Below are 20,068 nucleotides of genomic sequence, written 5' to 3'. Positions count from 1 at the left end.
GCCATGCTGACTCCAAATCTGAGTCATAGCCCTTTGTCTCACAGTGCACTGAGGGTTCAACAGATAGTAATTACACATCATGTAATTACACATCAGCACACAGGTATGGTCTGACACAACAGACCTGCTCCAGAGCCAGGCTGTGGGCTGTTACATAACACTATCCTTTACCATTATTTGCAAACAGGGGATGACCTTGAGAGGCGGGCAGAGTCCTAAGACGAGCAAGGATAGGAACAAAGCAATCTGAGGCTTTAATTTGGGCAAATATTACAGGAGAGATTAATGTGTGTGTCTGTAGAAGAGGTGGGGGGGGCAACAATGATTGGATGGGGCTGGTGGATGTGATGTGCTCATGCAAGATTGATTTGCAAAAGAAAAAAACAACAACCACTGAGGGTGATTGGGGTTAAGGACACACACCACACCCCCGTCTTCTTCTTGCATGCACACACACACACACCCTTGCGCAACATCAGCACCAGTGACAAACTACAGCACATCACACCACACGGTGCCATGTCATAGCAGCCCACCCCACGCAAGTCACAAGTACAAATCGTCAAATTTCACACAGTCCCCACTGTTACACAGAACAGCCTCGCTCCCCACACTTTTGTTGTTAAATCCACAAGCTTTATGGGTGTGTGTGTGTAAGCAGCAAGAGTAAACCCAGGTAAGAAACAACCATGTTTATCTAATGCGATATGATCAGAAGGCTGTACTGATATATATATATATATATATATATATATATATATATATATATATATATATATATATATATATATATATATATATATATATATATATATTTGTATGTGTGTGTCCTTATTAACATGGACTTCAAACCCAATACATCGATACATTAGCCTTATGATACCGAAAGGATGACGCACTGAGTTGCATCATGCTGATATAAATATAAATATATATAAATTGAGATGATGCCGAGCAGTGCAATAATGAGATTTTCATGCATATGTCAACATTTTACGCGAAGCTTTCATCCTACCTTGCGAGAGTGTGGAGTCAACGAGTGTGGAGTCCGGTCTGGTGTCTGGAGTGGTCCGAAAAAAAGAAAAAAGAAAAAAGAAAGAAAACACCTGCGAGTACCGGAAACAGCAAGAAATGCTCTTTTGTCGAGCTTAAGATTAGCTGTGCCTTTTGGGTTGTTGGATTTATTTAATTTTAGTTTAATGCTGGGGAGAAGTCGGGCTTTTACAGAGAGAAAGCTGTGCAGGTCCGTAGGATGATGCTGCGCAACACAAACTGCTGCTGATGTGCTGAGAGGAGGAGACAGATACTGAGAGAGCGCGCAGTGTGCGTCTGCCTCGCTCCCGCTGCCAGCCTGTGGCTGTGGATCAGCGATACAGACAATAAAGGCAGCGAGGAGCAGACAAACACCGGCGTTTGTGTCCAATAATATTTTGTAAAGTAATACAAACCTTTCTTTGCCTTCCAGTGTCAGAAATACACATTTCAATGAGTGGTTGTGTTAAAGAGCAGAGGCTAATATTGACGGCGTTGAGTTTATGTTAGCTAAACCTTAGTTACGTCATATTAATCAGCCCTGTTAGTTTCGCGCCAAATGTGGGACAGTAGCAACGTCAGTTAGCCAGCGATTGTAAATAAAGCAGCCTGGTGAAAAAGCTTTCCTTCATACGGTAACAAACGTGGGCAAAAAGCTTAACTTACAGCATCTGGAGAGTAAGTGATCATTATAGCTTACAGTGTAAAACAAAGTCGTAGTATATTTTCCTTTATTATTATAGCAATATAACGAACTAAGCTAGTGAGAAGCCAGCTAGCTTCACTTGTAAATATTACCTCTATACAGCAGTTATACCTAACATACTACGAAAACCAAGTTATACTATTACAAGTGACTTTAAAGAGTAATTTGGGGATCTCTGAAGAGGCAGGCACTTGGTATAAACTGTTAGTTCTGTTGCAATGGCTAGAAGGTAAAGGCTAAATGAAGGCTAACAGCTAGCAAACCTAAGTCTCTTTTTACCTTTGCTAGCTGCAGACTACCTTGTTAGAGTAGGATGGGTACAATAATGAAATATTCCATCGTGTGGTGAGCAATCTCATGGCCTTTTTTAGTTTTTTGATCGTTGTTCACGACAGTGGTCATTAACATCTACACTGTTTTCTGTCTTTGGAAAATTTCTTTTGTGGTTGTTTTACTGTCCATATGTATATAGCGCTGCAGAACTGTGCCCCCCAGCATGTTTGCACTGAGTAGGAGATGCTCTGTATCTCATTGTACAACTGTATAGTTACAATAAAGGCATTCTATTCTATTCTATTTTACTAAGCCAGCTACAAGCTACACCTACAGCAGCTGTCATGAAGTTTCCGGTGCATAGTTTTATGCTGATGTTAATGGAGCTTTACAGAAAATTGAGTTAGCAGAGCCTTAGTGACCTTGACACACTATACACCTCAGCAGCCCTGCTCTGTAAGTTTACCTGGTGTGCCATTTGTGGCTGAACTGCTGTGGTGTCTAAATGCTTTGAGTTTGGATTAATTCTACTCACAGTTGATCAGTTGATTGGAATATCTAGGTGGGCAGAAATTTCACAAACTGGCTTGTTGCAATGATGATATTCTATTACAGTGGCCTACCTGAAATCATTGAGCTCTTTAGAGTGATCCATTCTTCAAAAAATGTTTATAAAGGTAGACTGCACTGTTATGTGCTTGGTTTTATACACCTGTTTCAATGGGACTGAAAACACATGAATTCAAACGTTAAGGGGTGTGACCCAATACTCTCCATATAGTGTATATATCATGTAGTAGACCGCTACAGTATTTATGTATGACAAGATATGCCAGGCACCCTGTTGTCCTGAAAGTCTTCCTTCTGTCTTTTGTGTGGGTAATGGCATCAGTTTGACATGTTAAAACCACAAATCATAAAATGAATGCTGACTGACTTCCACTCAGCTGTTTCAGTTTTAGGTTATAGGGTCATGGCTCAGTTGAATCCTGTGGGAGCTGATGTAAAAGATGCTAGTAAAACTTGTTAATATGTTATCTGATCAGTCAAAATATCTTATAAGAAAGAGGCTTATCATGCTCATTGTACACAAAGTACTGGTACTGAGGTGCATAGTGTGTAAACATCAGTGGTATGGTCAGAAACCACATCAGTACGTGATACTAGAATAACACAATATTATCTTTTGTTTCTTTAAAGGATTGTTGAGGGATTAGTTCCATGTGATTGGAGTCATAAGGTGAGATGCTGCATGTGCTGCTGGTACATGATAAAGTAGCTCATTGTTCACCAGCATTGTTATAATGATGCCTTTGTAATCCAGCCTCTGGACTGTGTTTTTTCTTCATAAAAATGTTATTTGCCAACAGTAAGTTTTGTATTAGCAACATTCTGGACATGGTTGCTTATTTGACGAGTAACACTTGGATTTGAGTTGTGTAGCTTCCAGATGCAGAGCTCACACTGTGGTGTTTTTGTTTTGTTTTTTTAGGTTTTATAAGTCGATGAGAACATGAAAGTCCCACAAGATGTTGACATCTCACAAACAGAGAGGGAGCTCACGTCACCACCCTCCCCAAAACGATCCAGACCTGAGTGTAGAGTGATGAATGACCACAGTGGGTTAAGCAGGTTCGACTTTCCAGAGCTTTTGACGTTTAGGAAAACTAATCATTCCCCATCATCAGCAAGTACCCTGCAGAAAACCGAGGGCCTGATTAGCACACTTGAATGTTTGGAAGATGAGAAATCTCAGGAGCGACCACAAGACACTAAGTCTGATGTCAGTCCTAATACTGCGTTGACTGAGAGCTACCTACTCCTGGGGAAAGAGGAGCAGCTTCCAGTTACTGAAACAGACAAACTCAGCTTTTACCAGTCAGATGATACAGATAGTTCATTAGGAGAATCTGCCACCATAGCCAGTACCAACACATCCAGTCATTCTGATGGCAGGCTACCAGGGACATCCCTTAAAGATCAAACCCCTGGCGGTTGCAGTCCTTCCACTGGAAATGAAAAATACAGGAGACAGGTCCAAAAAAATGTCAACGAAATGCAGACAAGAAATGAAGAGGTCAGATGTCAACCTAATTGTACTAATAAAGAATCAGTCCGTGACGGAGGTTTCTGTAGCACAAGGAGCCAATTTGCTGAAGTTGTAGAGACGACTCAGAAGAGGACTGAACCTGAATTTAATGAGTATATTTTTTTTACTAAGGAAGAGAGTGGGAGTAAGAGATCTTCCAGTGATTATGCAGATTCTAAACCACTCTGTTCAGACCCTGTAGAAGAGCCCTCTGGGAACTTGGCAGAAGTTGGGAAAAAGGAAAAAAATGATTTAGGATTACAGTTCTGTGAGAAGGAAAATGTTTCTGTCTGTGATGGGAAAACCGAAGGCCAAGTTAATAAGAAAGGCCTCATCCTTTTTGCTGCCGAATGCGGTGAAAGATCAATTCTTTCTCATGATGTGATGTTAGAAAGAAATCCTGCAAATGAGAGCACGAATCTCGATGTTGATGACCTCTGTGGGGAAAAAAGAGCGGATGGTGCTTGCAAGATAATAGCCAAAGCTCAGAGTGAAACAGCTGATCACACAACAGTGACTACATTGCCGGATAGAATCAGTCAAGAGCTGGCTGAAGGAGATAATGATGAAGGCCCTTTCCATGTAATTGACCCTGCGATCTGTAGTGAAACTGACAGGGAAGCTGAAGAAAACTGCTGTAACTCAGCAAGCGCTGCAGGTCCCAAATTATCTCCATCAGTAGAAGTTGACACGATGGAAATGCCTCTTCCACTCCATTCCCACATGAGGCCATCAGAAAAGGTTTCATGTCCCGACCGGACAGAGTGCTTTAATAATGAAAGCAGGACATGGCATCAGGAAGGTGCAAACGATGACTTCTGTCAGGCAGGACCACAGTCTTCTTCCATCACCACCAATGAAACACACACGACTTTCATTGAATGCGACTGTCAATGGAAATCCAGGTTCAGCAGGAGTCCTACAAAGCCTCTCCCTCCTGGGGATCATGCAATAGAAGGAAGCCACGGTTCCATGGGACATGAGTTCAAAGAGCAGAGTCGCTCCAGCTGTTTTTCTGTCAGGCTTGACCACCTGGAGACGTCGGAAGTCGAACATTCACAGAGAGGAATTGACAGCTTGGACATGACAGCTGTGATAAAAGAAAGCAAAGAAATCTTCTGTTTTGTGAAAGAATTGGAAATTAATGAATATATGAACCCAAAGAGAACAGTGGAGTTGGAGGAAAAACCTCTACTGCAGAATGAACAGCACAAGGATAACACAACTGAAGTACTTACTTGTGATTGCAAGGCTGAGTGGAACAAGGGTGAAGCACATGAATGGGACAATGAATTAAAGCTCACCGAAACTGAACAAAGAAGCAAGCTCGAGCGTTTGTCTGACCAACCATTCAGTGCTGACATTTCCATGACAGAAGTGGGAGAAGAGGAAAGAAAAGAAGTGACAGAAGTTGGAGACGAAATGAAAAGTGATGGGCCTGAAAACTCAGAGACATTGGTGCAATCTGAGGATTATGTTCAGCGGCAAAATGACCACAAAGCAGACATGACTCAACTGTCATCTGGTGAAGGCGCTGACGAATGGACAGAGTGGAGCAAATTGCCCTTGGGAAGCGAAGATGGACAAGAACACAAGCTTAGTTGTGTCTCTGATTGCCAAGACAAAGCTGAAAATAAAGCTGACTTTTTAGCCTTCAGTTTTTCTTCAACAACCGATGCAGTCGTACCGTGTCAGGGCAATTTAAGCCATTCACAGAAGGCTCACAGTAATCCCACTTCCATAAACTGCAGTGACAGATTTTCCCCATTGCCATCTGCTTTCTGTAACCTAGTGCCGGAGGGGTTTGACACTTTCGAAAAGATCCAACTCTCACCAGATGATGATGATGACGCCACTGGAGTGGGCAACATCCCTGTCCTCGTCCGCTTGCCCGGGCAGCGGCTGAAAACACCCGAGCGACTGCTATACCACTTTATGTCAGTGGCAGAAAGCAACATGCATGAGAGGATACCAGAAGAGGAGGAGGAGTGTATCACTGAGAACATGGCAAACAGGCTTCTTAGCAGTAATTCTGCCTGTAATGAACTCCCAAACTTCATCTTAGGAGCAGATGCCATTGCTCTCGAATGGCCTGAGCGAGAGCCTAACTGTGAATCGGTCTGTGATTCCTCTGAGCACATTCAGGATGAATTAAACCCAGAGTTAATGTCCTCTACTGTTTCCGCTGAGAGTGACAGCCCTGCCTCTGGTGTGAACAGCTGTGCTGAGTTTGAAATGAAAAACCAGTTCGACTCGGTCTTGAAAGAGCTGAATTTGTTTTTTGAGATCAGTAGAAATGACTTTGAAAATGACTGCAAACCAGACTTTATCTCACCTGAGCAGTGCACTGACAGAACTAAAGTCTTGGAAGGCAGCGCTTCAGAACGGACAGAACGTCTCACCAGTCCAGACGTGGGACGCCACAGAGGCGCCGCATCAGGTAGGTATATGTAGGACAGAGCAAACACAGTAGTACTGACTGCGCCCATGAGACACAGCAGTAAGTACCCCAGGCGTTTCCTCTGGCCGTTCAAATGAGATACTTCAGCTGCACAGTGTAAACTCGGGTTGTTAAAAATACTAATACTTAAATTCAAATCAATACTAAAAATTATATTTAAGATGATGTACTAATTTGCAACTGCATCAATACCAGCAGTGCTGTCTTCACCTCCTCCAGCTGACTTAACTTCACCCAGACAGGCACACGGCACTTCCTGTTACTGACATTCAAAACACTGAAAAACACTTTGTGAAGTATTAAAGAGGTCAGGAAAGTTCCTGTTACTACAACACTGAAGTACTGAACAGTTATCATAAACGTTAATGTTACGAGTGCATACTTTAATGTCACCCACTGAACTGTTAGCAGTTAAATAACCACATTAGTCATGACATGTTATTACAGGACCACCTCGCAGCTGTGGTTAATAGTAAGCGCCTCTTAGTTGTTTTTCAAGTGACGAGTATTTTCCTGTGTATCGGTATTATGTTTGAAGTTCAAGGATTGTGACAGCCCTCATGTAGACTGTCCTAATTTAAATGTCCAAATCCAAGCTAGCATGCTTACATGAATAAATCATCAATGAATAGTTTGCGGAAATACACGTATTTGTTTCTCATGATTTCCTGACAGACTAACAGAGATGATAAGACTGTGCTCAGACTATGCAAGATAACAAGATAGCAAGTTAATTATTGTACCTTAATGTTTTTATTTAATGTTACAAAAAGATATGAAAGCAACCAAAAAAAACCCCAAAATAAAATTCAAAGCAATTTGTTAAACTTTGCTCAAGTGCAAGAACCTGATAAAAGACAAGGAAATTTTACTTTTACCCCATTTAATTTAAATCATCCCAGCTGTTATATCACACTAAAAACTAATATCTTTTACATTTGGGTCAAATTGACCCCAGAAATCAAAAGCTTCCTTAGATGTCTGTCATATAATTTAAGTAAATAAATGCAAATTAAATCATATTTTTAAAGTAGCATGTACTTGATATGCAAAATAGTTAAAATTATCAAAAATAATAAGTAGAACGGACTCACATGGAAGAAAAAGTTTGATGAACTTCAGCTGTTTGAGTCCAGTGTCTGAAAAATGAAGCAAGGGTTCTCAGTCATCCTTCCTAAAGTTACTTTCAACAGATAAATGTGACAGTCGTCAAGAGGCTTCAGAACAGTGCTGCATAAACCAATGGATAACTTTCATCATGTATATACTGTCCATAATCCACTGTATATAACTATATATTGGTTCAATTAGGAGCTCAACTGATTCTTCTTGGATATCCTGATAATTCTGCCAGTTTGTCCTGATTTTGACTGCTCAATGGAAAAAATATTGTTTTCTGTTTATTGTTTTCTAATTTTTAGATGATGTTGCCGAGGACCACAGCCTGCACATGTGTGAAGGTGATCCAGTGGTTTCTCGGACTGCTGTCAGTAGTGACGGAGAGCAGGAAGTGCCTCTTAGCGGACACCTGTGCTGGGAAGCACCTGTTGCAGAGAAACACAGAGGTTCATAGTTGATTTAATTCAATATTTCTGGTCTCTGTTAAAAAGAAATAAACAACAAAGATGAATATATTTATGAAGAAAAGGAGCCTTGTAGCAACAAAGTGTCTCTGTGATTAGCATAAATAACATGGTTGAAAATGTCAGAAGGAAAAATGACAGGCTTGAAAAAAACATTTCATGAGAGTTGTTTAATTAGAGTTAAGCGCTCTTTTATTCCATTGTTTTCAGTTAACATTGTTTTTACAGAGCAGCAGGTGATTAAAAGGTCAGCTGGGTTAATTCACTGAGGAAATATAATTACTTTTATTGATTTGTCGTTTCAACCCGTTTCAACCAGCGTACTCTCATTAATATTTCCTCCCCTTCCACAATATGCTGCGGTGGAACGATAACGCGCTCCACGAATGCAGAAACATGGGCTGAAGGGTAAACAGAGCAGCAAATACAGTAGGACAGAATTAGCGAGTCCTTCTTCTCTCCCTGTCAATATGCTGCTTTCAGAGCCCTGGGAGATGGAGCACAAACAGGAAGTGTGGTCTCCATCCTTTATGTGTCTAACTCTTATGGAACAACTGAGCCACAGTGAGTTATATGTAAAGGCTGAGCTTATACTTAAAAACATCTCATGGATAAAACACTTTGGATGGGATTCAGATTTTTTCCCAGGATTTAAAGAAACAGTGCTGATATTTTTTATTTTGGCCAGAGGGGAATAGTGTAGATCATTCAGTAATAATTTAGGCTAATCGCTTTAATATGTCAAAAATAGACATTTGAACAGACTGGGTTTGTACTGCATTTATAACCCCAAGTGTTTCTGCTGGGAGTAAAGTGGGCTTGCCTCTGAGGAATCTTACCACCTGCCTTCCTGGAGATGCAGTGTCTTCTCCTTTTCTGTATGTGGGACAGAATAAGTCTAATAGCAGCGCTACTCTGTCAGCACATTGATAAAGAGTATGTTAATCTTTTCAGCTTTAGTATATGAAATGTGTGCCACTTATTTTTGCTGTGTATAATACTGCAAACACGCACACAGTGTCATCTCAGGTTGCTGATTGTGGCTAACATTAGCAGTACTAGGAGAAGCAGCCTGTTTTCTTGCATTTTAATGTCCACATGCATCTGCACAATGTGGTTATGTGATGCTTCAGTTGTGTAGTTATATGCCAATTTACTGTGACAGCTGCATGTGCAAGGTAGTAACACCTACAGGTAAATGTCTTTGTATGTTAATCAAATACTATTTGTTTTACTGGTTAGTATTTCTGGTGCCAGCTAACACGGGCAGAGAACTTTAAATGTCTTGTTGACTCGTCTCTGGAGCCATAGAGAAACAGGAAGGTGCAGGAATAGCTGGTTAGGAGTGATTGAACTTTTAAAAATATAGAGAGCAGAATGTTTAGTAGGAAATGGACTGCATGTAGTGTCACTCTCTGAGACAGAAGTCACATGAGTCACCAAATATACCTGAGTGACTCAAGGATGTGTTTAATGTGTGTGATGTGTGCAGGAGCACCTGAGCAGCCCAGGAGACTAGAACCGCTGAAAACATGTGCACGGCCAATCCGGGTTGGACTTTCAAAGAGAGCCAAGACCAAACACCTGCACCGGCCCCGCCCCTATAAGTGAACATTGGACATGCAATCAAGGGTGAGCGGTGTGTGAGTGTAAACAACCTCGTTTGAAGCTTTTTGATGCAGTGTTCAAGAACTCGAGGGTTATTATCGGATTTACAGCGTTCCTGTTTTTTCTTCTGCATCAAGTCGCTGTTTTTTTTTCCCGAGTTGTTGAGGTTTCTGTACATTTTAGTTCCCCCTTTATCCAAAGATGTTTCGATCCATAAAATATCCTGACAAGGATCCGTTCTCAGTATTTCTCCACATTGTCCAAGCCGGAAAAATATTCAGGTTTTTAATGACAAAACGTTCAGGTGTTTATGTATTTATTTACTTATTCATATGCAGAATTTATCTGCTTCTTTCTAGCTGACAGTGTGGGTATGGTGTGCTATTTTTGCATTTTTTTGTTACTGTTGTCCTGAGCAGTTCTCCTGTTGCTTAGCTGGAGTTCAGTACTGAAACTGTTTTATTTATTAAAATATGTTATTTATTAAAATATGTTTCTGATGTCCACACTATGCATGGCTGTATCTGTTGGAAAACTCTGATCCATGATTTGTACAGTTTTCCTTGTTTTAATGTTATTCCATCATTAGTGGCAGTTTCCTGCAGTGTTATTAAAACTTGATCAGATTGTTGCTTTTTCTTTTTCTCAGCAGCTGGGCGACTGTAGCGTCCTCAAACAGCTTTCAAACAAACTACTGAAGCACAAAAACAGCCAATATTCATGAAATGACTACAAATTTCCTCCCCTTGTGTATTTAGTGTTAAAACAATGTAAGCTCCTCTTTCAGAACTGAGCTGGTGCATTGATCTGAACTCTGAGTCAGCAGTGGTTATGCTGGCTGCAGGCAGTGGAAGGGACACCTCAGTTCAAGTTAAAACAACAGTATCAGAAGTGCTTTTAAGGTTTGCATACCTACATTCACAGCTCCTCGTTTGTAAAGTGAATAAGATGGTTTTTATTCTCAATTCAGACATTTTCTTTTCTATAAAATTGGAGGAGTGTGTGACAACTGGCTGCACCTGTTTAAAGTAAAAGCATATCCACATTGGGGATTTGTATCATAGCATTGCCATTACTATGGCAGAATTTTATACAGATTATAAGTTCTTTTTAAAAAGGAGAGAAATGAAAAAGTACAAGTCACATGACAGATTTTGTTTCGTAATCAGGACATTTCTCTTCAAATTGGCTCCATTTGGTCCTTTTAGTGTTAACTGGCATCCCCCAATTTGAGCAGTGTTGTATTCACTCCTGTTTTTCAAGATTTTGGAACAAGATTTTTTATTTAGTGTTTTCATTACATCTCAGAATTGAAACGGTGGAACTTTTCTTTGTCTCAATGAGCAAGGTGCCTCAGCTGGCAGACAGGCAAGTACAAATAAAAGAGAAACAATGCCACGGTATGACTTTCCAAAAATAATTGGATTCAGACACTAAACATTCAATCTGCCTTTTTAATCAGGCCCAGTCTGTGAAGGCTGTGGGTGTAGAATTAGATTTCTCTCTTTTTTGGTTTGTTGGTAATGATTTTGTCAGTGCTAGTTGTGTCTGAGCGGTGTTTGCCCAGTTTGCTGATTTGTTGCCGCTCCTGTCTTCATGTGGATATTTTCCCTCTCTGAGACATTTTCAGCTCAGTTTCTTTTTAATGACAGATTTTTTTATGACTCCTACAAACTCCTAACTTCTTAATACATTATTCATATATCAATAGCTATTATTCTAATAGCTTAATGTTCCATCCTTGTGTTTAATGATACCATATTACCATCTCCAACTGCTGCTATTCCATCTTTAATCATTTCTTATTGATTACACACCAGCCTGTAATCATCACGTTTTAGTAACACTTAACTAGACGTGCAGTCGAGTGTGTTACCTAGGCACTGTTACATAATTGTCACATTTCTGAATAAAGGAATGATGAGCCCTTTTTGCACATAATGAGGATAAGAAGTTCATTACAGACAGTTTTCCAGTTGATGAACTATACTTGCTGTTATGAGGAATTCTGTTTGACCGTCTTACTGTAGGTAAATGTGTTAGCAGACACAGTGAACTGACAGAAAAAGACTACAAAGCCTACAGGATGCAGAAAGCCCCCTGTAGGTGTGTCACAGCGGGTTTTGGATGAAATCAACAACATTTGAGTTTCAGCATTTTAATATATGTTACCTTATGTGGACATAAAATTATTATGCTGAGACAGCATCATTGCTCAGAATAATTTTTATTGCAGAGCAACTTTTCACATTACCAGGACTCGGTACCTTTAAGTTGACTCAGTATTTAACGCTGTTTAACCCTGTGCTGCACATCGTTTCTGTGAGAAAGTCTTTTCAACCTTTAAACGTCTATATTCTAGTCTGTTTGTTTTTTACATAGAAACAGAAGTGCACAAAATCTTTAACAGTTTTCACTATGTAGATCTCATGAACTCTTTTTGCAGATTGGGCACTTTGACAGGAAGTTGTCTGAGCGACCTGCTGCGATGACTTGTAAAACAAATTTGGCAAAGTGATGCACTTGTGATGCATAATGGTATCCACTAAGAATACTGGTCAGCCTTAGCTCGTTACCTGTGGCCACCAATGGTTCCTGTAACTGTGTCTCTGTTCTCAGGTCTTTACAAATGTTTCTGTGTCGTTCTTGTGGGGAGGGATTGAGATACAAAGTCTACAACGACTTTTGCCTGCTATATATTTTTTGTACGTTTTTGTAAAATTGCACAAGGACTTGATTTTAAATGTCCTGTAAACTGCTGAAATACGCAGCAGTGGTGCTATATCTGCTGGCTGTGTCAGAGTTTCTGCGAAAACAGTTTAATATTAGATTTTGCATTTGCTGCTTGTTTAAAAGAATCTGATTTAGAATTACATTTTTTTCATAATTGCTAATCACATGGTAATGAGGACATGGATTAAAATAAAAACAATGAGGGTAAATGGACTTAATGTGATTCAAATACTAGCTTTTTATGTATATTTAGAATTCATTTAAACGAATAAAGCCTAGCAGGCAGAGAGCAGTCCACACAGATTAAGACCATATGGAGATGTTAACGAGCCACATGTAAACTTTGAATGCAGGTATTTTCAGTCTCATTGCCACATGTGCATAAAATCCTATTTCTGCCTTTACAAACAGCTGTAGAAGAACGGGTTGTTCCAAAGAGCTCACAGGGTCTGTGCATGATACTGTAATAGGATGATGCTGTTGCAATAAATCAGTTTGTGAAGTTCTCTCTCCTAGCTACCTGAGCTCCTCTGGCATTAACATAAGTATAAAAACTTAACCAAGTTAAGTAGCATGGATTTCCATGGCCATCCAGGTCCTGTAGTTGTAATTTATTTGTGGCGTGGTACTTTTGTCCAAATAATATAAAATGCCTCCACACTCAATTGTTAGTTTGACAACCAAGTACAATTATGGTTGGCTAATCAACCAACCCATCCATTTGTCTTCCACCTATTCTAAGCAGGCTACATGGACTATATGGAATACTTCAGTGTTTTTTCCCACTACCTGTAAATATCCCCAGTCAGTAGCTCTGTAATGAAGAGGTCTCCCTTACATACGTATTTTCATTGTGGTAACTGGTACAGCACTTTCAGCAAACATTTGCACATCGATAACCATTTGCATACAAGAAGTTTAATTATTTATTGAATATGTATTGGGTATTTTATTTATGAATGATCTAATTAATAATAATTAGCAGGTAGCCTTTTGTTCCAGGACCTGCACAGCTACTCCTCATTAGGAAGTGTGGTGGGTGCCCTGGAGGAGGAAAGAATTGTTACTGGGAGCAAATAAGGTCTACTGGTTAGTAAAAACAAGACAAATGTTTGTGTGTAAAGTCTTGAGATAAGTGCGTTGGTGTAAAGAAGTTGCTTGTTGAAATGGGATTACTCACATGTTTTCTGTGTCCTCTCAGGGTGTTTGGGGAAATGCTTCTCTGATGGTCGGGAGACCGTTTAAAGGTCCCAGGATAGGCCATGGGTTAAGGGAGTGTGGGGAATTTCTCAACATGCATTTCTTTGTACATGATGGTGCTAAGGTGTAAGATTAAAATATAACATATTTAACAATTATTAGAAAACGGTCAAATGTATATCCCAAAAAGTTGATTCTGCTGAAACTAGCACCACTGACGATCAGTGCTTTGGGCTTTCAAACCCCAAAACATGCTGTGCAAAAAAATTGGTTCACCCCAAGAATCCGGTCCCCCGGCACAAACAGAGTAACATAGTCTACGCTGGTTAAAGCCAGGAAAATTGCCAGGATTTATACATCAGGGAATCCAAACAAGAGGATGGCACAACACAGAAGAGCAACCTCATCAGGCCAGGACTCTGCAGTCTATTTACACCTACAGGCCAGTGGACACTCTTTCAATGATGAGGATGTACACATCCTGGACAGGGAGGAACGCTGGTTTGAGCGCGGAGTCAAGGAGGCCATTTACGTGAAAAGGGAAAGACCATCTCTGAATCGAGGAGGGGGCCTAAGGGTACATCTTTCACCATCTTACAATGCTGTGATGAACAGAATCAACTTTTTGGAATTTACTTACCTGGATGATTGAGCATGCATCAATAAGTAAAAATGTATATGTTTATTTATTAAAGTGTGCGTTTTAGAATTTAGTAAACTCACCTGTGAGTAAATAATGGTTTAGTCCTTTAATAGCTGAGAGTATTTAAGGCTGCCGTTTGTCATGGACGGCAAAATGTGGAGGAATCCGAAGCTTCCTCGAGGTCTTGGGTTGACTACATCCCTACAGATCTGCTAACCACAGCTGTTATTTCATCTGACTAAAATGACCTAAATGACTAACGTTTTAGATTAAAAACACTGTCATGATTAGTGCAATGCTTTGCACAATGATAAAGATGTGTAATTACGTAACACTATCACCTCTATCAGTGTTCTAGCTATCCAGTAATACTAACTGGGAATAATGAACAGACTCAGAAACAACTCAAGTGGGAAGAAGTTTCAGAATGAGACATTATTAGAATTTTTCAAAGTTGGATTTCTTCTCCTGAATAAAATAACTCAAACAGCAGAGTTAATTTTCTTTTTCCTTTTATGTTGGATGTGATACAAGGTTTCTTTAAATGTGTATCTGCTTCTTCTCCATGTAGCATGAAAGAAACATCCCAGCTTTAGAAACAGTAAAAAGACTTCAAAGGCTCCAGTGAAGCCAGAATTTATCACTTTTCTTTTTAGGTTCTTACAAAATTACTCCTCCCCCATATCACAAAAGCTTCATTGTATAATTCACTTAGCACAAATTATGAGCTCCTAGCAACCCGAGGATCCGAGATGTAAAACAATACAAGAAGTGAAACCTGGCAGGGATTTACATTCCTGTGTTTTTTAATTTTGTCCCCACCACTAAAATGAAAGGGATTAGACACGCACACATTTGTTTATTTTCATTGGCAGAATGGAGGACGGGCATTATCCCAGCGTGAGGGTCCAAGTAATGTTATTATATACATAGAGAGACCTTGAAGATGCGGAGGAGACGCGTTTCCCCCTCGCTATATGCCCTTTGAATCATCTACGTGACTCCACTGTGTAGGAAGAACCACCAAGGTCTATACTTAGAAAGCTTATTACTGGAAATTTAGGCGATAATTAATGAGGAATCAGCTGATATGTGTTCAGTATTTCAACAGCTAGCAAGAGCAGTTATTACGCGGCTTTCAATTTCGACTTTTTCTTTGGGCCAGGACATTTGCAAGCAAAATTAAACAAAAAGAAAATGTGAGAGAGATGAGAAGTAACACAAAAGTACAAAGTTGCAAAAGCGAGTGAGAATTAAAGAAGTTGAAGAAAAGTTATCTGGAGCATGTACAGACTTTAATAGGGCTGTCAAACAAAACAACTCCTGCCCTCCACTAGCTTAGTTTAATTGGTCACATGACTGCATCATATGACTAACATGCGTCATCTTTTAATAAAGTCTGCGATTTCCCTGTCCACACTGCGACGCAAAAACACTGTTTCCAAATGTATGCGTTTTCGAGAGTGTTTTCAAAACGCTCCGTTTTCCATCAGCGAAAACGCCGTCTCAGTGTGGACGGGAGGCCAAAACGGAGAGAAAACGATGTGTTAGTGTGGACGTAGCCTTTATCACAGCCTGTATGTTTCTAAAGTTAACACGTGTAGTCTGTATCCATACTCATTCACACGCTTGCACTAACCAGTAATACACTCTACTGCAATTCACTGCTGGACTGTAGTAGCATGAAAGTGATTTTGATTCTAGAAATTTAATGCAATGGTTACTTTTATTAAAAGTGTGTGCTGCTTTTCATTTGTAACCTGATGGGATATCACCTGGGAGTGGAGTGGACCGGGACACAAACAGTGTTCAGTGGATGTTTCATAAGCTCAAAGCTGTTAAATCAAAAGTGAACGTGCAATATTGGTGAAAACTGTTTTCACACAGGCCTCTCAGGACTGTAATCTGTGTTTTGGTGTGGAACGGGATGAAGGGTAGCAGGCCGAGAGAAAGGACAATAAGAGGATTTCACAGTCTGCTGTTATGACACGGCGCTGCGTTATTGTTTCGCTGCCTCTGAAAAGCTCTAATTAAATTGGCGTTGACCGGACGGGAGACTCGTCTGAGTGCGACAAACAGCAGCGTTGGTCGAATAAACAGGTTAGTCGCTGACTCACCGCAGAGCGCAGATCAGCTCGACCCGTGGTGGAGGAGGGATGAGTTGCCAAATGGGGCAGCTGTCCTGACGTTTTATTCAAAGTTTGCAAACAGCATGGTCAACAACGTGGCTCTTTGAATGTTTTGGATACATTCAAAATGCCACTGTACTTCCTCTGGCTTTTACTTTCTGCTGTGTTCTCCAACTGCTCACAGCTGTAAAGTCTAAGTCGAATGTTTTGGTAAAGAAAGCTTTTGGTAGAAAGTGGTGGCGGTTCTGAGAACAAAGGTTTGGGGTTTGTATTGTGTTGGTTCCATCTTCCATGCTGTGATAGTTAAACCAAGCTCATCTGGTGGAAACCTTAATGTTTTGGGATTGTTCAGGTTAACCGAGTTTCATTTTAAATCCTAATGAAATTATGAAAGGCTACATTGTTTTGTGGTAAAGAGAAAAGTTTTCTCAAAGCTTTCTGGGAGCTTCCCACCTCTGTCACTGCTGCTTGACATAGATTTGCAATGAAGGTGTGAAACTCTGCGCTAGCACAGGGACAGTGCTGTCAGCTTGTTCCAAAAATCCTTTAGGGGCACACTTTTATGAGCTGTAGTCACTGTGATAATCACAGTGGATAACCTGTGTGGGATAAAGATCCATCCATCAATCCCAATCCACGGCCAGGTTGTAGGAGACACCTGTCAAGAAAAGACAGCTGCTGATCTTGGAGGGTAACTGAGGGAAGAAGGTTGTATCCTAACAGAAATGATAATTCTGTCTCTAAAAAATGATAAACAGGTCCAATATTCTCTCCTCCTAAAATATCCCCCACAGGACATCTCAAAGGATGCAGCTGACTGCCTTCTCCAAGTCCACACAACACATGTAAACTGGATGGTATAACTCTCAATGCTCTTTGCCTTCTCGCTGGCACTTTAGAGGATAAAACCCATCCAGTTTTCCTCATTCAGGATGAAAATTGCATTTTTAATAATGGTCTAATAGCAGACATTCCCAGGAGTCTGTGCTGCATCATACAATCTAGCACTATAGCTTGGCTATATTAGCTAGTGTCTCCTTCCCCACTAGGTGAGAGCATTTTCTAATGACGTTCCATAAAGCCAGTTGGGTCAGCTGGGCATCAGACTGCCAAAGCCTTCAACTTTTGACTGCTGCACGAATGTCAAAGCACTGGACTCCCACAGGAGGGTGGACCCACGTGCCCGCTCAGGCTGAGCTTGTGGGGCCAAGGGTCTAGGATGAGCCCCCTGAGTCCTGGAGCCCACTGAGGGTTCTGGATACCTAGCTGTCAGCTTCATATACTTGTTCGAAGGATTTAATAATGAGATATCATTACATGCATATTAAACCACTGACAAGTATCATCCGAGGCAGCTTAGGAAGATCTATTACAGCGAACCTTCCAATCTTGCATTTCTTTATTTATTATTCGTAGATTTCACTGCTTTTAAACCCAATGGAACCGTCTTCACTTTTCCAGCTTCTTCTTCAGATTTACTTACAGCTCAGCTGTAACTGCTGGTAGGTCATAGACTGCACCTCAGAGGTGTTTTTAAAAAAGGCAGAATTATGAATCATTTCACAGAGTTTTGGACAGCCATACAGTAAATCATCATTAGGGTCCATAACTGCAAGTGCTGTTGTGGGCATTGGTAAAACCTGCTGCTGAGTGATGAGGCGGATGGTTATTTTAGTGAGGCAAAGTCCAGATGAGTGTGTGGTGGCTGAATTAGGGCCAGGGCCTATCAGCGAAAAGAACGTAGGTGGGGCCATTTAGTAATGGCCTGAATTAACAAGTGCCAAAATCTCTCATAATTCCATTATGGTACTTCATTACGTACATACTGCAGTACCATTTTAGTCCACCCACACTGTGAACACTGGCCTTTTGTATCCCAGCTGTCTCCAGTGTTTAGGTTTCAAGCTAAATTTCATGCATTGCTATTCAGATATGCAAAAATGAAAGTATTCACACGCTTATACACCAAGAACTGAGAGCGCAAGAAGGAAATCGTGCCTCTGACTGGCATACAAGGTCTGCGAAATCAACACAGATTTCATAACATGTTCTCATTGGGCTGATTGAATAAGAAAATATTCAGAGTGTGTGTTGGTGCTAAAGCACAGTCACTGAGCTGACACAAAAATGAGGGGCTGTCATAAATTCACCGCACCCAGTGACTAATCGCTGTCAGCTTCTTAGCTAACCCCACAGGCATGATGGGAGAGGGCATTAATCTGCAGGGGACGAGCAGGAGAATTTGTTCCCTCATCTTAGATGACTGCAGTTTGTGCTGTTAATCTGTTTAAAAGCATCAACTACTTTAATAAGCTGCTAATGTTAAGTGAAATTAAAAGGGAAGCCAGAAGTAAAGTCAGGGCACATCCTGCAGAGTCGGCGTGTTTCCTGTAGACTGACCGCCATAGAAGTGATAGAATTTTTTCTAATTTAGCTTTGCATCTTCTGCGTAAACTGCAAGATAAAGTTTCCATGTTCAGCACGTTTTTTTAAAGCTGTTGTGCCAGCTTTTTGGATCTGACACACTGCATGCAATGAACATTTCCAAAACATTATTATCGACTATTTCACAGCTGCCTTTTCACTTTAGCGGTCAAATGACAGTTAATCTGTTTATTGTGGTTCTGTTGCTCGGTTCAGCAGTGAGGGGATGCTGCTAGGCGGGAGCTTAGGGGTGCGAGCAAAGACAGAAGACGTCATTTTCTTCTCAGCTTTTAATCAGATTTATGATTTTTCTCTTCAGACACTGTGAAGCATTATTTTTCCAAGTGGATGCTCTTTGAGATGGCTTTGCACCGGCCTCATAAATATGCCAGGCACACACCTCATTTCGGGTGAATGATGTCGGCACTCTGTGGTTGTGACCAGACTGTGACCATCACAGAGGCCACAGCCTGTGTGGAAATTACAGTAACTCATGTAAATTCTAAATATATGAGCATTAATTAATGTGTGTTTATATAGAAGTAGGTCACACAAGCAGCCTTTATTATTATTGTTTTCATTTAACGTCTGTTTTTCATTTCTAAAAATGATTTGATGACACTGAGCAGATTACTTCATTTGTGCTTTGTGTGGCCCGCGTGTGGTGGGTTTGTCTGAGAAACAGAAGCAGCCGTTTGTATTTTGTGACCGATTGTTTGTAAATCAGTCTTCAAGTTTCGGTTTTATAAATTAGAAAAATGTCCACGATTTTCTGGTAATGCTCAAAAAACATCCGAACATGAAACAAATGTGGAATTTGGTTGTTGCACTTTAACCTAGTTTTACTGGTTGTGGCGTGATACATCTTATCTTTTAACCTAGTCTAACCAGTGGACCAGATCTGAATCTTTACTCCGCTTTACTCTTACAGGACTCCTGGAGTAGGTCATACGTGTTGGACCATCCCACTTACATGTGTTTTGAGGTGTTGGAGAAGTCTTACACCCAGCTACCGCAGAGCGATCATAATGAGCCATCAGCTCCTTGTATAACCAAAGCGTGAGCTGTATCTACATCCTTTGCACAAAGTCAAGCAAAAACATCTTCGAAGGGGGTGTTGGACTTTTCCAAGGGCGTCCCTCATCTCCGGTTCTCTTTATGATATTCGTGCACAAGATATCAAGAGC

At 40.6% G+C, this 20,068-nt stretch overlaps 2 protein-coding genes across 5 annotated transcripts in view; one reads left to right on the top strand and one right to left on the bottom strand.

Moving 5' to 3' along the window:
* The window catches only part of vsnl1a (visinin-like 1a), a 42,765-nt gene extending 40,729 nt beyond the window's left edge, over positions 1–2,036 (bottom strand). Inside the window, exons 1-2 of one of the 2 annotated variants that reach the window (XM_039599241.1) lie at positions 2,018–2,036; positions 1,016–1,060 (exon numbers count right to left, since the gene is read on the bottom strand). The gene's annotated coding sequence lies outside the window, so the exon portion shown is untranslated. Of the gene's footprint in view, positions 1–1,015; positions 1,061–1,448; positions 1,559–2,017 lie in introns of those variants that run through there. The other variant, XM_031740821.2, reaches the window with a different exon arrangement.
* LOC116321028 lies at positions 1,336–10,393 on the top strand. Of its 3 annotated transcripts, none has more exons than XM_039599240.1 (5): positions 1,336–1,437; positions 3,212–3,251; positions 3,504–6,540; positions 7,983–8,126; positions 9,637–10,393. In XM_039599240.1, exons 3-5 carry the CDS (start codon positions 3,525–3,527, stop codon positions 9,753–9,755), a joined length of 3,279 nt encoding a protein of 1,092 aa, XP_039455174.1. In that variant the 5' UTR covers positions 1,336–1,437; positions 3,212–3,251; positions 3,504–3,524; the 3' UTR covers positions 9,756–10,393. The 3 variants fall into 3 exon arrangements, with proteins under 3 accessions (XP_039455174.1, XP_031596634.1, XP_031596633.1); XM_031740773.2 differs by lacking the exon at positions 1,336–1,437 and adding an exon at positions 1,585–1,710; XM_031740774.2 differs by lacking the exons at positions 1,336–1,437; positions 3,212–3,251 and adding an exon at positions 1,570–1,710.
* The last annotated feature ends 9,675 nt before the right edge of the window (positions 10,394–20,068 follow it).

Source organism: Oreochromis aureus, linkage group 15 (assembly GCF_013358895.1).
Source record: "Oreochromis aureus strain Israel breed Guangdong linkage group 15, ZZ_aureus, whole genome shotgun sequence".
Taxonomy (NCBI): Eukaryota; Metazoa; Chordata; class Actinopteri; order Cichliformes; family Cichlidae; genus Oreochromis; species Oreochromis aureus.
Note: the sequence above shows the minus strand (reverse complement) of the source record. Positions and strands in the feature narration are given on the sequence as shown.